Source organism: Oryctolagus cuniculus, chromosome 9 (assembly GCF_051225735.1).
Source record: "Oryctolagus cuniculus isolate XC-2025 breed Fujian yellow rabbit chromosome 9, ASM5122573v1, whole genome shotgun sequence".
In the NCBI taxonomy this organism is placed as follows: Eukaryota; Metazoa; Chordata; class Mammalia; order Lagomorpha; family Leporidae; genus Oryctolagus; species Oryctolagus cuniculus.
The window spans coordinates 121182021-121203079 of record NC_142875.1 but is presented as its reverse complement, the minus strand read 5'-3'; the positions used below and the strand labels follow the sequence as shown (position 1 = coordinate 121203079).

Below are 21059 nucleotides of genomic sequence, written 5' to 3'. Positions count from 1 at the left end.
CCACTAATATAATATTTAGCGTGACTGACTTGGTATACACCTTACATGCTACTAACAGACAAATACCCAAAGCTGAGCCATTCACACCAACTGAGCACCTGCTAGCTAAAGAAGTAAAACAATACAGGGAGAAACAGAACACAAGAAATGACAGTATATAATCACATTTCTTTTCCTCAACATAGTATCACTGTGCAGAGTATAAGGATACAGATATTTACTTAAAAATTTTTTAAAGATTTATTTATTTCACTTGAAAGAGTTACAGAGAGGCAGAGAGAGAGAGAGAGAGAGAGAGATAGAGAGAGAGAGAGAGAGGTCTTTCATCCTCTGGTTCATTCTCCAAATGGCCACAATGGGCAGAGCTGCACCGATCTGAAGCCAGGAGCTTCTTCCAGGTCTCCCACACAAGTGCAGGGGCCCAAGGGCTTGGGCCATCTTGTACTGCTTTTCCAGGCCGTAGCAGAGAGCCAAATCAGAAGTGGAGCAGCTGGGACTTGAACCAGTGCCCACAGGGGATGTTGGCACTGCAGGTGGCGGCCACAGTGCGGCTCCATACTTAAATTTTTAAGCAAAGGATTTCATTTTACTTTTTGTGGGTTTTTTTTTTTTGTACATATACAAGGCCATGTCTCCAGTAAAGCTTTGCATTTAATGTATTTCTATGTCTTTCAGTTGCCTGGCTTTATATTTGAACAAAAAAATTAAACTTCTTAGGGCACACAGTGTCTCACATTTGAACTTACATTCTAATTATTTTTAGGCTTGCATTCATTTCATATGAGTAGGCCAGGTTTGCATCTTTGTCACTGGCAATATGTAACAGTAGTTCTTGGGGTATGCCATTAAGGACACATCAGAGACCTTATTTCTTTCAGCTAATGAAATCCACAAAACCTGTTACATCATCAACGTTAGAACTAGGCTTGGAGAAAGACAAACTCGTATACTCAGTGGTAGAAAATGGAATCAGTTATTTGCTGTTATTCAGTGTATTTTTTTTTAGAAACTTTTTATTTAATGAGTATAAATTTCATGAGTACATCTTTAGGAATACAGGTATTCTTTCCCACTCTACCCGCCCTCCAACCTCCACTTCCTTCTCCCTCTCCCATTCCCAGTCCCGTTCTCCATTAAGATTAATTTTCAATTAACTTTATACACAGAAGACCAACTCTGTACTAAGTAAAAATTTCAACTGTCAGTGTACTGCTTCAAGAAAAAAAATGATTTCTGCAAATGAATTAAAGTGTAAGGTCCATTGTATAAAAGAAATATTGTAATAAGCTACATACTATTATAAAAAGAAACTAAGTAGACTTTTATAATAGTGAACAGCTTTTTAAGGAACCAGTTCTGTTACCACATACTGAGTATCTATATGTATGAGACGTTAACCTGGGTATTGTAGATATCGGTATGAGCTGGCTCTGCTTTCCGTTAAGGCAAACTTAGCAACTGAGAAAAGCACACATAACTTCAACAGAAAATGATGGTTATATGGAGTACAGACAGGAGAAGGAAACGTTGTTTGTGGAACACAGTAAGTGCACTCTCACCTTGGATTTTCAGAATTTCCTGTTTCCTTTTGGCTGGAACACCTTTTTCCTGATAACTGAAGATAACTTACTGGCTCTAGGTAACCAAATGTCACTTGTCTCATTGATGCCACATTTAAACTCTACAGCCTCTATTCCTTCTGTCCCTATTTTTTTTTTTTATCTTATTCATTGTACTGCCTGTAGAGAGTATACGTATGCCTGGCACAGAGTGGGCACTTAGGGGATGTTAATAGTCTTCATAAAGGCACAACCCTTACACTGGGTTTTGAAGAAAAGTTGCTCTTCAGTCTGAATCAAATGAATTTTCTGAGGAGGTGGAAGGGCAGTCCTCATGGTGTACATTAGATCTCTAGAATGACTCAGTCTACAGAACTGTAACTTTATGCTCTTTGACTTCTGTCTACCCAATTCTAACTCCCCCTACCCTACCCCCTCCACAGTCCATAGTAACTGCCACTCTGTGTTCTGTTTCTATGTGTTCTACTTCTGTTAGATTCTACATATAAATGAGATCATGTAGTATTTTTCCTTCTGTACCTAATTTATTTCACTAAGCATGAGGTCGTCCAGGTTTGTTTAAGTTGTTGTGAAAAGTGGCCTCTCCTTTTGAAGGCTGAGTTAGATTCGCATATCATGTATGTACTATGGTTTCTTACCATTCATCCATTGGCGGGTACTCAGGGTGTGTCTGTGTTTTGGCTGTTATGAATAATGCCGCAATGAGGACAAGAGGACATAAGGTGCTTAGTTCCTTTCATTCCCTTTGGGTAATGCCCAGAAAAGGGATAGCTGGGTGATATGTAATTATATGTTTAATATTTTAGGAACCACAAACTATTTTTGGTACTGGTTGTATCAGTTTATATTCTACCAAGGGCATACATGAAACCCTTTTCCCCATCCCCATGCCAACATTTGTGATCTCTGGTCTTTGTGATAATAGCCAGCCTAGTATATGGATGATAACTCACTGTGACTTTCATTTGTATTACCCATTTGGTTAGTGAGGTTGAGCACCTTTTCATACACTTGTTGGCCATTTTTAAGTCTCTTGTGGGAAAATGTTTAAGTCCTTCATCCATTTTTTACTATATTTGCTTTTTTTTTTTAATTTGTTTTTGCTGTTGAGTGAATTCTTTATATGTTTAGGACATTAGACTCCTGTCACATGTAGTTTACAATTTTTTCCTCCAAATCCATAACCTTGTTTTAAATTTATTTTTATTTTTTTATTTTTATTTTTGACAGGCAGAGTGGACAGTGAGAGAGAGAGAGAGAGAGAGACAGAGAGAAAGGTCTTCCTTTGCCGTTGGTTCACCCTCCAATGGCCGCCGCGGCCGGCGCGCTGTGGCTGGCGCACCACGCTGATCTGATGGCAGGAGCCAGGTACTTCTCCTGGTCTCCCATGGGGTGCAGGGCCCAAGGACTTGGGCCATCCTCCACTGCACTCCCTGGCCACAGCAGAGAGCTGGCCTGGAAGAGGGGCAACCGGGACAGAATCCAGCACCCCAATCAGGACTAGAATCTGGTGTGCTGGCGCCGCAAGGCGGAGGATTAGCCTATTGAGCCACGGCGCCGGCCCAAATCCATATCTTTATATACATTTTTCTTTATTGTTTCCTTTGGAGTGGCAGAGTTTTTTATTGTGATGTAGTTCCATGTGTTACTTTTACTTTTCTTGCCTAAGCATTTGGCGTGATATGTAAAAGGTCATTGCCAAGGCCAGTGTCGAGCATTTCCCCCACATTTTCTTCTGGGAGTTTTGCAGTTTCACATCTTTCAAGGAGGTCTCATCATATTGCGTTGAGATTTTCTATGGCGTAAGTTTTCCCAACACCTTCATTCAAAAGACTCTCCTTTTCCTGTTGTGTGTTCTCGGTGCCCTTGTTGCAAATTAATTAAGCATATGTGCTAGAGTTTATTTCTGAGCTAAGTCAGGTGAAATTTTCAGCTGTTCTATGTAGATCCCAGTATGAGAACAGGTAAGCAAAGGATCTCCTGGCCAGAAAGAATCTTACATCTAGTGGGGAACAATAAGCTCACATGGAAAGAGATAAAAAATGTTCAAAGATTTCATAATCTAGTGCATATTATATAAAAGAAACACCAGTTGTGTAGGAAATATCAAGAAATAAAGCAAGTCAAAGTAATTGGGAATGATTTCAAGAAAATTTGAAAAAAATGTTAATATTACATTTATGTAATGTAGAGATTTGAGATTGCTGGAGTAAAAAATTTACATATTATTTTAAATCTTTCTGTAATCAGATCACAAAGGGTTTTTTTGTTTTGTTTAGTTTTACTATTTTCTACCAAAATACACAACAGTGACTAACCATTGAAGACCTTTGGTCCAAGGGCTATCAAGCACTTAACAGAGTGGCAAGTGCCGAATTAAAGAAAAAAAAGTAAACTGATACAGTCCTGAATATAGCCCCCAAACATTGCATTTTCTTCCAAAAATTGTTTCTGAAAATATATAAGTAGACTCTCGAAAAACTCATTTTGATTGTCAAAATATTTTTGTCAATGAAGGTGTTTGAAGAATTTTGATACTGACATTTGTATATCAAAACAGGATGATAATAAAGTCACTTTTAATTATAATAATATGCTTTTATATATTAGATAATATGGTGTTCTGTTACATATCTTTTATCATCAGTTTTTAGGTAAAATTAATAGATTTCTTTAGTTTTTAAGAATTAATCAATTTTTTATTTTTTTAAACAGGGAGAAAGACAGAGAGAGATACATTCTTTCCATTCATTCATTCCCCAAATAGCCACAATAGCCAGTTCTGGGCCATGCTGATGCCAGAAGCCAGGAATTTTATCCAGGTCTCCCATGTGAGTGGCAGTAACCCAACTTCTTGAGCAATTATCTGCTGCCTCCCAGGCACATTAGCAGGAAGCTGGATCAGACGCGGCAGTGGGACTCAGTGCCAGACACTCCAATACGAGATGCTTGTGCTCCGAGTGGAGGCTTAACCTGCTGTGCCACTGCACCTGCCCCAGTTTTTAGATTATTGGAGCGATATATGTGCATAATGAAAATTTGAAAAACATCTTTTGTTCAGAAAGCATAAAGGAAAATAAATTGCAATCTAAAGATAAAAACCAAAATCAGTCAAAATGCCACCACTGCTCTCAGAAATCTCTGAAGTTATAATAAAATCTTATCTTCTATTTATCATTTAAGGGTAGACTTTGACTTAGCAATTAAGATACCACCTGGAATGGTACCATCCCATATTGTTTTGCCTGGGTTCAAGTCCCAGCTCCACTGCCAATTCCACCTTCCTGGGAGGACAGCAGATGATGCCCGAGTACTTGGGCCCCCAACACCTCTGTGGATGACTGCTGTTATGGACAGTTGAGGATTGAACCAACAGGTTGAAGGTTCTTTTTCTGTCTGACTCTGATTTCAAACAATTTTTTTTTTAATTTTTAAGATTATTTAAATGTGAACCTCTTTTTACAGTGAGAAAATATGTGGGAATCTTTTTGTTAAAGTATTTCTGTGTTCTTTATATAGATCAATAGTTTTATTTCAGGGAAGTATTATATTTTGCTTTATCAGTTGTTAAAGTATTCACTATATTATCATGCGTAAGTCCCTGAAAATACTTTGTTTCCAGTCAGTTTTCCTAATTAATAAAATTGTGGTAAGAACGGACCTACTGATCTCCAATAAAGCTGGATAAAGTAGAAAAATTAACTAATACATGTGCAAGAGTTTTATAAAAATAGAAAGCATTGCTATATTATAATTAAGATATTACCATTTCAAAATACTCAAACCTACTTAAGCTGGTAGTGAAGTAATGTAATTTGTTAGTTAAAAAGGTTTTGTTTTCGTTGTTTTCTAATTGAGAATTTGAGACAAAAACTGACCTTTTTAAAGTATACAATTCAGAAGATATTAGAATATTCAGTGTCTTGCAGTCACCACTGCTAAGTACGGAATATTTCCATCATTCCCAAAGCATGCTGGTCATCCCTCATCCCGATCACCCCCACCTCAATGATCATTTCTGAGATAAATTAAAAACATAAAAAACTTTGACCTGAGATTTATGTTGCTTCAAAAAAAAAATCACTGAACTATAGCTATTGAGAAAAATATTATAAATGAGAAAACAGTGAATTTTATTCAGTTTTCTAATTGTGGACTCCTGAGAATTATAATTGAAAACTGTGTTATGTCGCATATTTATCATTATATTTTATGTTCTTTTTCCTTTTCCTGTAAATGACAGTTGACAAAGTAATGACTGATATGATTGTGCCAGTTTGTGCAAAATCTCTCGTATTCACATGAACAGACAGCGGTGAGCACTCGTATGAACTCTGCTGTTCTGTTGTCAAGAGGTGATGATACAGGGAGGACCTTGGGGCATAGCCGGGTAAGCTGCCCTGCATCCCATATTGGAGGGATGGTTGGAATCATCTGCTCTACTTCTGATGCAGCTCACTGCTAATGTGCCTGGAAGGCAGCAGATAATGGCTCAGAGCTTAGATCCCTGTCACCCACATGGAGACTGAGATGGGATTCCTGGCTTCTGGCTTCAGCCTGACCCAGTGTGGCTGTTGTGGGTGCTTGGGTAGTGAGCCCGTAGATGGAATTGCTCTCTCTCATTCTCCCTCTCTCCACTCTCTCCTCTTCTCTTCTCTCTCCTCTCCTCTTCTCTCTTTGTCACTCTGCCTTTTAAATACATACATAAATAGTTTTTAAAAAGTAATGCAAATAGTCACAAACACTTTAGGAAATAACTAGTTTCACATCATAGATTTTGGTTTTATCAAGCAACAGGTATGTAAAATAATGCTTTCTGATATAGCAGTGATTGTAGGATGGTAACACAATCCTAAATAATACATTGTTTAGTATATTTTAATTGGTATCTAGTTGAATTCTTTGAGCTGTAAATTACCTGTGGTCAATGAAATGGCTGAGTTTCTCCCATACTTCTTTACACTTACTTTCTTATTTTCCACCATGTTTTTTGCCGTACTTAAGTTTTTAGGATTATCAACCTTTAATACACTTTTCCAAAAGTTACCAAATATACTTTGCTTAAGTGTGCATTGTATTTGCAATAAATGTCATCTGTTTTGGAAATTTGTGAATTATGTATATTAAAATAGAGCCTTATATGAATGTAGTTTTTACATTTTGAAAATAATGTCTACTGTTACATAAGAGGAACATTTAAGTCAAACCCACATAGCATTAAGAATGAAATGTCATTGCTTTACGGTGACAGGGATCTGTATTCTGTATCATTTGAAACTGAGTGTATCCTACGAACAGTGCCAACAATAAACACATCTTGGAAAAGTAAAAATGCAGTAGTGAAATGAGCCATTGAAAGGAAGAGTCAGTGACCATATAATATTTCAGTTCCTATTGTATCTAGTAGCAATCTGGTTAAAAAGAAATGACAGTTGCCCTGAAGGAAATAAAGTGGAGGTATTATTGTAGTAGTAGTTTGGAAAGAAAATTGCACTGTGTCCAGCCTGGATTGTTTCTCTGTCCTTGCAAACCATCCCCACCTCTCAGTGGTGCTGCTCCTTGCCTTCTTTATACAAATTGAGTTTGTATCATCTGAACTCATAGGGCCCAGGGGCCCTATGGTGACAGGGAGGAGAAGGAGGAAAAGGGGAATTAGAAAAAGAAAATTTGACAGGCAGTTTTGAAAAGAAAAGCAATTTTCCTTGTGGGTCTGTTCCTAAATAGAAGTTCTTCAATGCGATATTTTGTTTCTGCAGAGCAGTCAGTCAGAATCAAGTGCACGCTTGTACTGCTTTGTGGGGCTTGGCACTGACAGGTTTTATTTAGGAGGGGTGGGAATACAGGGGGATCGGATGTGAGGAAGTTAGTGTTTTGGCTCTATCAGCCCTGGAGGCAGAGTTAGCACTTGCAGTGGGACAAAAGTATTTGTAATCATCAGATAACTTTGCAGTCAGCTTCAATAGTATCACTCTCTCTCTCTCTCCCTTTTTTTTCTTTTTACTTTTTTTTTTTTCATCTTGGCAGCCAAGCTCTTAGTAGAACCATCTGTCTTTCTATTAGTATTTTTGAGGCCTGTTTTGAAGCCACTTTGCTTGGCAAAGCCACTTTCATCCTTGGAAACGATTTTTTAAAAAAGTTCTGTGGCTTTTTGCCGAAGAAGAGTACTATGTAAAAAATCCACATGGCTGTTCATTTTTGTTCGAAAAGAAGATGGCTACTTTGTCTTTGTCTTGAATCAGATGAAATTAGAGGTGATGCAAGCCCACTGTGAGTGCTGGGAAGTGGGAGGTAGGGACGGCGATTTGAGTGCTGTCTGCAGTTCCCTCTTCCCTCAATGAGATGTTCTTCGGTCTTCCTAGTAGATTAATTGCAAGATATATTGACTCCATTATTTTTAATTTTCGTTTCCTAAGGGCCATTGCAGTGAGTAGGATAAACTGACAAAGCAACTTTGTTTTATGTGAAATGAAAAAAATCACAGACTATTCATGGGCATTGAAGGACCCACCTCTTTGGCTGCTAATGGGGAAAAGTCAGCCTCCTTATTCTGGTGACTCCAGTGTGGGTGATTATATCCGCCTACCTAAACCCGTCTGGTCATCTTATCTGGATGTTACATTCTTCATTTGCCCTGAGACGGCTGTGCAGCGTTGCTGTGTTCTGCGAAACAGCCGCCGGTGAACGGATCGCTAAGGATGATGTGTGCCTAAACGCCGCAGCACTCATCGCCCTGAATTCTTGAGGAGCATTTGAAGAAGTTGTAGATATTACTGTGTGTTTGTAATTGTACTGGCTGAAACCGGGCAGCTGCCTTTTATGTCCACATTTGTGTACGCGGTGGAAACACATCTCCTCCTGGAAGGTCACACTGTTTGAGCCCCCCCCCCCCCCCAAGTCTCACTCCCAGGAGACCTGCTCCTTGCGATGTGGATTCTCTCCAGTTCTTAGATTCCTGTGTTGCTCCCGTCTGGTGATGCCTTCCGGCCCTCTCTTCCTGCTCCGAAGCCCTAAGCCCTGTGTACAGCAAAACCAGTTTTGTTATCCGCGTAACCCATCCGTGCTGAAGTTCCCCCAGTGGCTCCCTCTTCTCTAACTTGGATGCTGGAATTCAACTTCTCTGATCCTCAACCACAGTCAGTAGGCAATTTGGGAGCAAAAAATATCACAGAAAAGGGAAATCTGACAGCGGTATAATACCTGGGGTTTCATACAGGGCCTCAGCATTTTCTCACTCTTTGTAACTGTCTGAGTGACTTGCTCTGTCCGCTCTCACAGTGGCCATCCCAAACCTCCTCACCTGTGGCCACGTCCATGCCTTGGTCCCAGTCTCTCTCATTTTCAGGATATGGCCGTGCCCTTCATTGCTGAGCAGATGTCTTCCATCAGGCCCGTGTTCTTCGCCCTCCCATTTCCCTACCTTGCAAACGTAACTGCCTCTACCCATTTATCTAACTCAGTTACTCAGAGCCCAGAGGGGGAGATGTCACTCCCATTCAGAATGAGTCCCTCCGCCTCTGCCTTGCCTGGCGGCCTTCTCTGGAATTTCTGCCCAGCGGATCGTTGCTCTCCTTCTCCTATGTAAAACTCGGACTTTCTCGGGTGCTCCTCTCAGCCGATCAGCGCACTCAGAAGTCTGCTCTGTAAAGGCGGCGCCGCCTTCACCTGCACCTGGCGTCCATCCGCAGCTGTTGTCGCGTGTCTCAAGGCACCTTCCGCTGCAGAACCGTCTGCCTTTGTCATTTCCTTTTCCTCTCCTGTTGCCCAGTCCTCAACCTTCTGCCATACGGTTTCTACCCTTTCTTCTAGTGGAACTGATGTTATTTGATTCATTTGCTAATGAACAGTCTCAAGAGACATTATTTTTGGTCTCTAAACGTACTCTTTCTGCTACCTTTTTCATGGTTTGTTCCCTCCATCTTGAAATTCCATTGGTTTTTGTAACCCTGTACCCTTATTTTCTTTATTCTCAATTTACCTTTCTACTTGTAGGCTTCTCTGCCTCTACCCTTTGTGGAATTTTGGTGCGATCCGGATCATTGTAAGCCATCCTTCTCTTTATTTTTCATACTTTGTCTAGATATCTAGTTCATTATCGTAAATGGATGACTCCCCAAGTCATAGCCCCTGATGACCTCTGCCCTCAGCTTCTGATTAGAGTGTGCGTCTGTCATAAAGAGATGTCCAGTGGAACATCAGTTACACACCTCCATCTCATCCTGGTCCAAAATGCTTTCTTCATCTCTCTGAGAAAACTGTCACTGTGTTTTTGCAGTTTTTTTTTTAATTGTTTGATAGCACTCTATAAAGAGAAATGGAGTGAGCATATGCTGTAGTGATTAAGATGCTACTTGGTAAACTCACATTCCTTATCTCAACGCGTAGGTTTGAGTTCTAGTTCTGCTTCTGCTTCCAGATTCCTGCTAATGAGCAACACCCTGGGAGGCAGCAGGCACCAAGTCAAGTACACTTGGATCCCTGCAACCCATGAGGGAGACCAGAATTCAGCACCAGATTCCTCTCTTCAGCCTGGCCAGACTTAGCTATTGCAGGCATTTGGGAGTAAACCAGGACATGGAAAATTCTCTCTCTCACTCTCTCTCTTATTTACATTTAAAAATTTGTAAAGAATAACCTAACTGGCCATCGCCGTGGCTCAATAGGCTAATTCTCCTCCTGTGGCGCCGGCACACCGGGTTCTAGTCCCGGTCTGGGCACTGGATTCTGTCCCGGTTGCTCCTCTTCCAGGCCAGCTCTCTGCTGTGGCCCGGGAGTGCAGTGGAGGATGGCCCAAGTCCTTGGGCCCTGCACCCCATGGGAGACCAGGAGGAAGCACCTGGCTCCTGGCTTCGGATCAGCATGGTGCACTGGCTGCAGCACGCCAGTCGCAGCGGCCATTGGGGGGTGAACCAACGGAAAAAGGAAGACCTTTCTCTCTCTGTCTCTCACTGTCCACTCTGTCTGTCCAAAACAAAAGAAAAAAAAAAAGAATAACCTACCAACATTATCTTTGATTCTGCAATTTTCTACACTTTTGAGTTCTACAGTTCTTTCACCCCAGATGTTTCCACTGTACTACTTCTGCGCAAGGCCCCATCAGCTACTGCTTAGTTGCAGTCTGTTTGCCTCCTGCTTGATTTCTGGGCTGTCCTCCCAGTTCTCTTCTCCAGATAGTCATCCGAGTGTTTTGTCCACCCTTACTCATCTCTCTCAATCCCCAGAGCCTCAAGGAGAAAATCCCAATTCCCTTCCCCCAGTATATGCAGACTGATGTTGAGCAGATTTCTCACCATGGTTCCCTGTCCAGTTTGTGCTCTTTCTGACTAGTGGTACTGTCCTTCTCGCTGCATGTTTTTCTTGCTTCTGTTCTTTTGTTTGTGTCTCCCAGCCTGCTAAGAATTTTTTTCTCACTGGCTAAATCCTGTTTATCTATGGAGATGTTCTACCTGCTGTACCTTCCTCCAGGAGGCAGTCACTGACTTCTGGTTGTGTGTCTCTTCTATGCTGTCATAGTCTCGTATGCCAGTCTCAGTTGTTTAATACACGGCAATTTATTTTACTTACCTGTCCATTTAGTGCACCAGAACTAGAGCTCCCAGAGAACGGGAGTGTATTTGAGTTCATCTTTTACTCCTGAGTTACCAAAAAGTGTTCATTCTATTTAAGGATTATTGATGAACTGAGTAATATATCAACCCATGTAACTGGAAACCAGATTAATTATATCTTAAACATCTACTTAATATATTAAATTCAGGAAGCAAATGAATAGTTTCATAGTAGAATATTTATATAAAGTATAAAATATTTATAAATAATTGACAGATATGTACTTGTTCTTTCTAAGTATGACAATTTGGATGACTTAAATTCCATTCATTAAATTTTAGAGGACAAGATTAAAAGCAGTACTTGTTGGAAGAAATAGAAAACGCATTGAGACATAATATTTCATTTTAAAATTTAAAAAATATAGGAAGCAGCCTCCTAAATGTGTTGCGAGTTATTCTAACTTGTAACATGCCCCTATTAAGTCTTTGGATAATATTATTTTTATTTAATTATAAATGTCACACATTTTAAACCCTAATTAGCAGTCTAAAAAGAAATTCATGCATTAAGTGAAACAAAAGAAATCATGTTTATAGTGATTAGGATTTGGAATCACAATTTTCAAATAATGTAAAATAAATTAGTAGCCATATCACAAGTCTATTTTAGAATTTGTCCAGAAAATGAGTAATTGTTTTGATATGATGTGTTCTTTGCTCCCAAATGGAGGCTAAATTCCAGGAGCAGTGAGTGGAAAATTAGTTAAGATACAGCGGTACTACAGTTGGTGCTCATTCTCTGTGCACGGTTTTCAGCATTGCTGTGACTGCTGCATTACCCAATACTGAACAACTGCTCCCAAGGAAGATACAGTTAGGGTCTTGTGAACCCCAGGTCACAACGCTTCCATCACCTATCAGAGCATAGCCTAACTTCATCTGTATTTCTGTTTAAAGTCACCTTGTTCACTATTTACCTATCGACCCATTTTTATTGACCTTAAACCTGAACAGAGCTTACCTAAACACAGGGCATGTCACAGCCTCCTCGCACTTACCAGCTAGACCAACACTATGCCCAGGGACGTTTTAAACAGCAAAATTCACGTGTTTTCATTGCTCTACACATGTCTTCAGATGAACACTAAAGCACATCCATTGTTACTATCGGGATCGCCGTAAATTTTAGTGACTTGGAAAATTCACAAATATAAAATCCACAGATAATAAGAATCAACTATATTTGGTTTGCATTTCCAGTAACATGCACAGATTACCTAAATATTTTGGATTATTTTACTTTACCCTTTCCTTTATTCTAAATATTAATATACATTATCATACAATCTGTTCTATGATATTTTAGGAAAATTTATCACCATGACCATGAAATTACATTTATTTTCCATTTTAGTGCCTCTCTCCCACTTTTCCCCACTACATTTCTCACTATGGGGAACAGGCAGTACTAGATGGAGAGTCAGAAGATACAGTGGCAGTGTAAGCTCTGCTTTGACCTCTATGCTAAATGTTGAACTAGTTGGCCAAGTTGGGTCTGATTTCCTTTTCTGCCTCACAGTTGTGTTACCCCAGCTAATCTCTAGGGTCTTCCTTAGCTGTGAAACTCTGGGTTTCTCTTTATGGGTGGGGAAAAATTAAAACACACAAAAAAAATCATCATTCCAAAAAACGCATTTCAGTAACTTAATCCATAGAAACACTGAAGTTTAGACACAGATTTAATAAAAGCCTCAGAATTCATTTTTATTTATTCCTTAAAACACTAAAATAGTGTATAAACTATTGAAGTATAAATAAATTACATGGATAAAAATTACCATACACAAGTATACCTTCTGTATACACAGCAGCCAGTTCAACAACACTTGCAAGAAAATGTTTGTAATCAATAACAATAAAATTGTGTTTAAAAAAGAAAAAGCCTTACAAATAACAGTACTAAGCAAACCACCAGGCCTGTATGAAGACATGTGTAAACTGAAGGATATAACTTGATGTTGGCTATCAAGACATCAAGATAATTCAAAAAATTCTGTATTGTAAAATTAATGTGAAAAAATGAATGTTAATAGGTCCAAGAAATATTTGAAAAATGGAATTATAATTTTAGAACACTGGCCTTACGTATTGATAACATGCAGAGTTATAAAAATTTAAACAGTATGCTAATAGAACATGACAGGTAGGCCTATCTGTTCATTTTCTATGTTACTTTTCTATTTCTTTATGGATGCAACATTCCAAACATCATAGATACGTCTTAGTGCACGCAGTCATTTCAACATGGTTGAACTGTACCAACACAAACCAACTGGTACTTCACCCTTCTGTTCCTCTCTGAGAGACTGAATTGCTTTCCTGTCGTGAGATAGCTTAGTTGTCCGCAGGCTCTTTGTGGACATTTGAGGCTGATGTGTGAGGATGTAGCTAGAATGATGGCAGCCTGTAATTTATGCAGCTTCTTTATTTCTGATTCGTTACTACATCGAATAGTTTTCTGCTTGCCACAGCTGAGCTCTGAGGACACAATGAGCAGTCGGTTGCAACCCTTTTCCTAAATAAGGTCAGAGGGCAAACTTAATGTTGTCCAAGTAACTTTTATTCAGCAAGTATTATGGTAGCTTTATGAACTGAAGAGAAGAAGCAGCTCCTTCTGGGTGGAAATTTGGTGCCAGAAGAAAGAACTGCCTCATCAGCAGATAGTATGAGTCTCGAAAGCCTTGGAAGAATGACTAGATGTTTGCCAGGAAGAAACAGAGAAATGATTTAGAACAGGAGAAAATATTATTGGACATATTCCAGTTTGGAAGAACACACAGTATGCAAAGAGCTCTCTAGGAGCCACTGGGGCAAGAGCAGAGGCTATGGGGAGGAGGATGGCAGAAATTCCTGGAAAAATAGACTGGGGACAAGTAGTGCAGACTTGTGAACACTGTGCTCAGGAACATATGTCTCCAGGTAAAAGCAAACCATCAGAATTTTTTAAACAAGAGGGACCTGTAAAATAAGATAAGGTACAGGGGGTGGACACTTAGCCAGGCAGCTAAGATGCCTGTATCTCAATTCAGAGGGCCTCATTTTATTCCTGCCTCTGCTCCAGCTCCTGGTCACACCTTACAGCTACCGCAAACCCTGGGGAGGCAGCAGTAATGGCTCAAGTGGTGGCTTCCTGCCCCTCGTGTCAAGGAACCTGGATTACGTTCCTGGCTCCCAGCTTTGGCCTCAGCCCATTCCTGCCATTGCGAACATTCGAGGAGTGAACCAGCAGATGGGATCTCTCTATCTGTCTGCCTGTCTACCAGTCTATCTGTCTGTCTGTCTTTCCTGCACTTCTCAAATAAGTAATTCTAATTACAAAATAAAATATAAGACTCATTTTGAAGGAATTTTATGAGAAATAAAGCTTAAAACTGGTTTTATATTTGTGGACTCCAGAACCTGTAATCATCAGGAAAGTCTCATTTTCCACTACTGAAGTGGGAACTCACGAAGTCTGTAGAAAAGTGAAATTAAAATGCCCATTTATTTTGTTGTAAATTTTTTTGAAACCCATAGTTTTTTCATAATACAAATTTTCTATCATCTTGGTGAAGGTATTCATATGCATGGCTTTCAAACTTTGCATCAAGGGCCAGTGTCATGGCATAGCCAGTAAAGCCACTGCCTGAGAAACCAGGATCCCATATAGGTGCCAGTTGAATCCGGCTGCTCTACTTCCAGTGCAGGTGCATTCTAATGCACCTGGGAAAACAGTGGAAGATGACCCAAGTGGGCGGGCCCCTGCCACCCACATAGAAAACCTGGAGGAAGCTCCTGGCTCCTGACTACTGGCTCCTCGCCTTTGAACCAGCCAGCTCTGGTCTCTACAATCATTTAGGGAGTGAACCAGCAGATGGAAGATCTCTCTCTTTCTCTGTCTCTCTCTCTTTGAGGCTCTGTCTTCCAAATAAATAAATCTTTTTAAAAAAAATTTGCATCAAAATAAATATATGTTTTAATTAAATTTTCCACATACTTTTTTAAGTGCCCTTGTGTATATCAAAAGATAATTCGCGAGAGATAAAAATATGTGTTGACAGTGACTGAAAGAATTATTTAGACCACTACTCTCAAATCTGGCTGCATATTGCAGTCATCAAACAAGCTTTAAAATTGCTGATGGCAAGACAGATTTCGTTGGTCTGGGCACTGATATTTTCCAGAGCTTTCAAGGTGATTCTCAAGTGTTAAAAAACTACACTAAATCAAGAAACTGTTGTTGCTTTAATTCTAGAAGTCACTTTCCCAGAATTTTATGTATGCAAAACATGTGGCCTCTTATAACCGTTATATATGTGTAATTTAAAGGCTTTTTCATTCTTCACTCCAAAATGCTTTTATTAAATTTGTGGTGTATCTTATAACCAGTGACATTTTAGAAAAGAGATGTGCTATGTAAAATAGGACAATGTAGAAACAGTAAAATATAAACGATCTGGTGAATCCCTTAACTGATGTGGTTGGTTGGTTGGTTGGTTGGTTGGTTCTTTGTTACTCTGGTCTGCATTCTTGTCATACGTGGAACTAACCCCGTGGTGTTTTGCACTGCTGTGACTGCCATTGTTTTAGGACACTTGTTCAATAGGCAGTTTCTAATCTTTGAGTCTTTAAACAATTGGCTGGCTGTACTGGTGCAAACCTTCAGCTTAAACCTCAGACACAGTCTCTTTGTTCCTTCCCTATTGCCAGTATTGCCATTCCTTTTGTGGTTTCCCTCTAGTGGCCATGATAGTTTTAAAATCCTTTTGGCCAGGAGATGTTTTCCAATTTGTATTCCTTGCTTAAAAAGTGTCTCTCATTCTTGCAGTGCTTTTCCTTCTCTACCTCCTTGTCTTTGTCCATGCCTCTCTCTTCCTCCCTCATAAAATCCTCACTCTGCACCCCTACAATTGCCAACCAAAATCTGATACAACTCAGAGTTTTACTATGAAAAATTAAATCCAAGAGAAACTGAAGGTAGACAAATTAGAAAACTGAGAAATGATGAGATCTATGGGAATCCCGAGAGCCTTAGGAAAGTATAATGCCAATAGGAAAACAAGTCTGAGAGAAATTTATACTCTTAGGCTCTATGAGCAAATGTGTTTGTAACTGCTGTGTGTATTTTGGGGGGACAGAGAGAATTCTTGTTCACTATTACATCTCTACTGCCAAGCTCAGCTTCTTGCATTTAGTGTACATATTTATTAAAAATTTCCCAAATAATTAATATATGGAAAGGTTGGTGAAGAAGATTAAAGTATCAGATACATGAGTTTTAAAGTGATCCTAAATTCTCATCTAGTAACTGGGAAATAAACCCAGCTGAGACCACCTACCCACAAAAGGAAGGAACATGGAGGAAGCAGAAAATGAGGCAGTTATTGATAGCCAGTATTGAAAGTGATGACCAGCCAATAGCAGCAGGCCCTGCCCTCAGACATTCAGCTTCTTGTGTGCTTATTTCACTGGGATCCCTTCCCCCAGTTCCTCATTGGTTGAGCACCACGAGAGGTAAAATCTAAACACAATGTGACACCTAAGGCAAGGGGAGAGGGGGGGCAACGGGGGTTGTGTGCTGCTGTCTAGGTAGGATCAGGGAGGGAGAGAGTCCATGGCGGATGTAGCAAAATCTGTTTGTTCTAAGATATTTCAAGAATTGATATGTGAGGGGATGAGAGAACCAGTGAGGAGCATCCTTTGGTCACATAGTTGGAACTCTTAGGTAACTCTTAGAAATTAGCCCATGTGTATGTGTAAGGGCCCTGAGGAAAACAAAAGTTCAAAAAGGTGTAACTGCCTTGGAAGCAGCCTGGTATTTTCCACTACAATGTTCCGCCCATACCCCAGTAGCTTTGCAGTTGGTCCCAGCCTTCTCCCCAAGGAAAGCACCCTGGGAATTCTCTGCCAGGTACCAGGTGGATTACTCAGCCTGATATTATTGTGTGATAAATCCTTCACAGCCTTCTTCCAAGGAAGATACCCTAGTTGAATAACTTCTTCCCAGAGCCAGGTGGGCTGCCCCACCTGTTAACACAGAGTAGCCAAACCTAGGGAGGAATTTTACCCCATTCACACTCGGTAAATCCTATGTCCAGTAGAAGAGGGAGGTGGGGAAGGAGAAAGGGTGGGAAGAATGGGACTCGATTCCCTTAGAAACCCCAGTCTAAATGTAAACTAGGCACTATCTCTTGGATTCTGTCAGAAGAGGGTGCCTATCCTTTCTGGAGATGCCCTACCTCATTAAACCTTGCTAGCTTGCATAGCACTCCTCTCTGTGTTGCCTCTGAATTCTTTATTGCATGTAGACAAGAACATATTCAACTTAGCTCCATTAGACGAGCTCATCAGCTAATCTATTCTAAGATTTTTTTCCCACCCACTTAGCCCCCTTTGCTGATGCTGGGACTAGGCCCTGGCATCCTTCAATACAGCGTTAATGTACTTAGGCTAAGCTAAGTTCTTATGAAAATTTACCATTGGGTCACGTCTAATGTTCACTCACTGATAAATGCTAATGATCACCAGGATAACCTGGCCTCAATATTTACTCAATATTTTAGCTAATGACAGCCTCTACATTAGTCTAAATCATAACACTGTTGCAGAAATGATTATATTAAATTATATTTCTAGAAATTTCTCTTCAGTTAAAGAAGAGACTTACTCCACTGTGCTGGATAATTTATTAACTAATGTGACTCCTGTACTCTTAAACATCAACAGATTAGAGGTTATGCCAAGGATGATGGTGAAAATAAAGGCCATGGAGTTTGAGGAGTGGTTCACTTCCTTCAAAAAAGGGGGATGGATAGATGAAGGGAGGGAGAGTAAATGAGTATTCAAGGCCCTGGAATCTAGATCCAGTTCTGACTAATTCTAAGGCCATGGGAAAGTTTGTTCTCTGTTGGCAGCAGTTAACCTCTCCTATAAAGAAAGGGGGAGAGTTTTAGTCGTTTTCCCCATTTTCTTCCAATTCTATTACTGAGATGTTTTAAAGTCTCAGTCTTACATGCGAACTTGAGAAAGCACCTTCAAACTGCTGTGCTATTCATACATAAAACATTACAGGTTTAGTTTTTCATTTTAGAAGGCAGAGTTAGTCCTAACTGGTGGGGTTTACCAGATCCTTCCAGGGTGTGACTTTTAAACGATTGCATTAATGTAGTAAGAAGTCTTACCATGCAAAGCAGTGATGTTTTCATCACTGTGCAGGATATCATTTAGGGAAAGTATTCGTCAGGCTAGAGGTTGAATCTGACAAGATCTCCTATCTAAAGTAGTTCAAAAGTATGACCTCTGGCCGAGGGTTCTGGCAAGCTGCTTTGCCAGTAGTTGGAACTGAATATGTGATTTTCTTTTATCATGATATAAGGAGGGTGGGAAGCATGGAACACCAAAACTGCTTCTCTTTGATTCGCTCTATCACGTTCAGCAGGTTCAAGGTCAGCTGCCGCCATTAATGATCCCCGTATTCCCTCCTGATCAACGGACCCTGGCTGCAGCTGCCCAGCAAGGATTCCTCCTTCCTCCAGGCTTCAGCTATAAGGCTGGATGTAGTAAGTATCATTGAGTTTTCATTTGGGAGTGGGTGGAGGGCACGGCTTTAGGCAATTTAACGTTACTGCCACACCAAGAAATGAGATCACCCATATAGCACTTTTATTTAAAGAGGAAACACCACAGAAGGTGTGGAAAGGATTTGCGTTGATATTTAAAAGAACTTAGATTATTTCTGGGCTTCTGAAGCCAATATTTGCTCATTATAATTCAGTTTCACAATTTCTATTTCTAGTATATATCTTAAAATATGAATGTAAATTTGGGGTTCGTTTTATTTTTGGCATTGGAAAGATAGGAATATGCTTTTCAATAGCTTTCCATTGCTCAGTAAGATAAAACCCAGAATTGCTAATGTGAATTAGTTGGACTTGCATTATTTGTCTCCTCCCTATATTTACAGCCCGTTTCTCACCAGTCTTCTTTCAGTTCTTGGTCCAAGCCGTGCTCTTTCTTGTCTCAGGACTTGCATTAATGTTCACTCTTCACTGATCCTCTTGCAACTCAGTTCAGGGAGCACTTGGCTAACCTTGGCTGTGTCCCTTCTCCCACTTCTTTAGGAACCTTATATTTTATCTTTCACCTTAATTGTAAGGTTATTAGGGCAGGTGCTCATTCCTTCTTATTCTTATTTCTTGCCTTCTGGTACAGCATGCAGCTGTTGTTGTTGTTGTTGTTGTTGTTTTTTTTTTTTTTTTTTTTTTTGCTAAACTAATGAAGAAACACTTATTAGAAGCAACATAGAGATAAGTTCCACCAAAATCACAGTTTTATTGCTTATTGGCTTTAGATTTCATGATTTTGTGGCCTTTTCTCATTTCCACCCAAATCAGAATTGCACATGGTTAGTTTTAGAAGTAGAGTAACTCTTCAACTTTCAAAATTTAAATATCAAAAATGTCAGCTATATTCTGTTAGATAAAAACAGTAAGGCCTCTTCCAAAGAGGGGCTAGCATCCTAAGCTAAAAAGCTTCTGTAGTGCACCATTGTCACGGCCAGAGGGATAGTGAAAAAACAAGTTTATTGAAATATTTTCACTGATAAAAGAAGAATATGGGTATGGAAGAAAAGTAGCAAATTATTTCTTTTCCAAAATTTCTACAGGATATTGTTTTTAAATTCCAGTATACTCATATACAGGTTCATAACTTGTCCTGTTAGCTTCTTACCGTGCTCTGCACTTAAATTCTTCCACCATTCCTAGAAGTCCATTCTAGGTGAGGTTTTTTTTTTACTTTTCACATCTGATATCTTAACAGTTATTCCTGTCTTGAAATCTTTCTGTATATCATTTTGAAGAAATGGGATGAATATTTTAATTATTTAAAGCCATTTAGGATGAGTAGGTTTCCATTCTGAAGTTCACAGAAAATCCCAACTTCTGAACTGTGAAAATTTCTGCTTGTTTAGTATGCTTTTCCTTGAAATTTTTATTCAGCTTTTGCAAACCTTTCTCCTTATTTTGATTTCCTGTGCTTTCAAATGTTGTTTTCATTATGGACTCTTGGTTCATTCATTTAAATATTATTTGTCATATCATCCTGCCTTTGTATATCATTGACTCATCCAGACACACCAAATTTTTTTTGTAATTAAAAACTGTTTATGTATACTATATACTTTTAAAATTTAAGAATAGAATTTTAAATTCCTTTGCTGCACTGAATTCTGAGTTTTAATCATGAAAGGTTTTTATTTTATTTTGTTTCATTTTTCCTAAGGAATTATTTTTCCTGTTAAACACGTGTTGCCAATGTGTTTTTGGTAACCTTGGTTACTAAAATGAAAAGAAAATGACAGTTTTTAAAATTGTTAGTTGCCTGACTGCACCTGCAATATATACATATAGACCAGTTCTATTTTCCAAAAAAAAAAAGTTTATTAGGCAACTGCAGAAGTATGTCCCACTAGCAAACATTGTGCTGAAGAGAAAGCATGTAGGCCAGGAAAAGGTCAGAGTGCCACTGCCTCACTTCCATTTGGCAGAGCTGGCACACTGCACTTCCTCAGCGTTAATGTCACATGGCATGGGGAGGGCTGCCCCTCCTGAAATGGTTAGTCTATTAACCATCTGATATTTGTGTCTTCAGGGTTTAAGGTGATAAATGATACCACTTCTTTTGCAGCCTTGGGGATAACATAGAATAAAGCCCTTAGCGCAGCCGGCGAGCTGGGGACTGGCATCGTGCCAGGCTCTAGAACAAAGCAGAAGCCAGCAGCAGAAGCAGCGCCACCTTAGTGGACGCTGTGGCCCTGGGAGGCCGTGGCTGGGTGAGAGCGATACGTAGCCCTGAACATCTCCTCCCTGATCACACACAGGGAAGGAAGGGA

The 21059-nt window shown here is 39.7% G+C and overlaps 1 protein-coding gene across 25 annotated transcripts in view; it reads left to right on the top strand.

The window, feature by feature from the left end:
• SOX5 (SRY-box transcription factor 5) overlaps positions 1-21059 on the top strand; it is a 1100247-nt gene that overhangs the window by 942954 nt on the left and 136234 nt on the right. For 13 of the 25 annotated variants that reach the window (XM_089304666.1, XM_070049491.2, XM_070049490.2 and 10 more), the window contains one exon: positions 18603-18726. In XM_089304666.1, the coding sequence (XP_089160792.1) occupies positions 18603-18726 (124 nt within the window). The remainder of the gene's footprint in view (positions 1-18602; positions 18727-21059) is intronic. The other 12 variants (XM_089304672.1, XM_070049502.2, XM_051850860.3 and 9 more) reach the window with 1 other exon arrangement.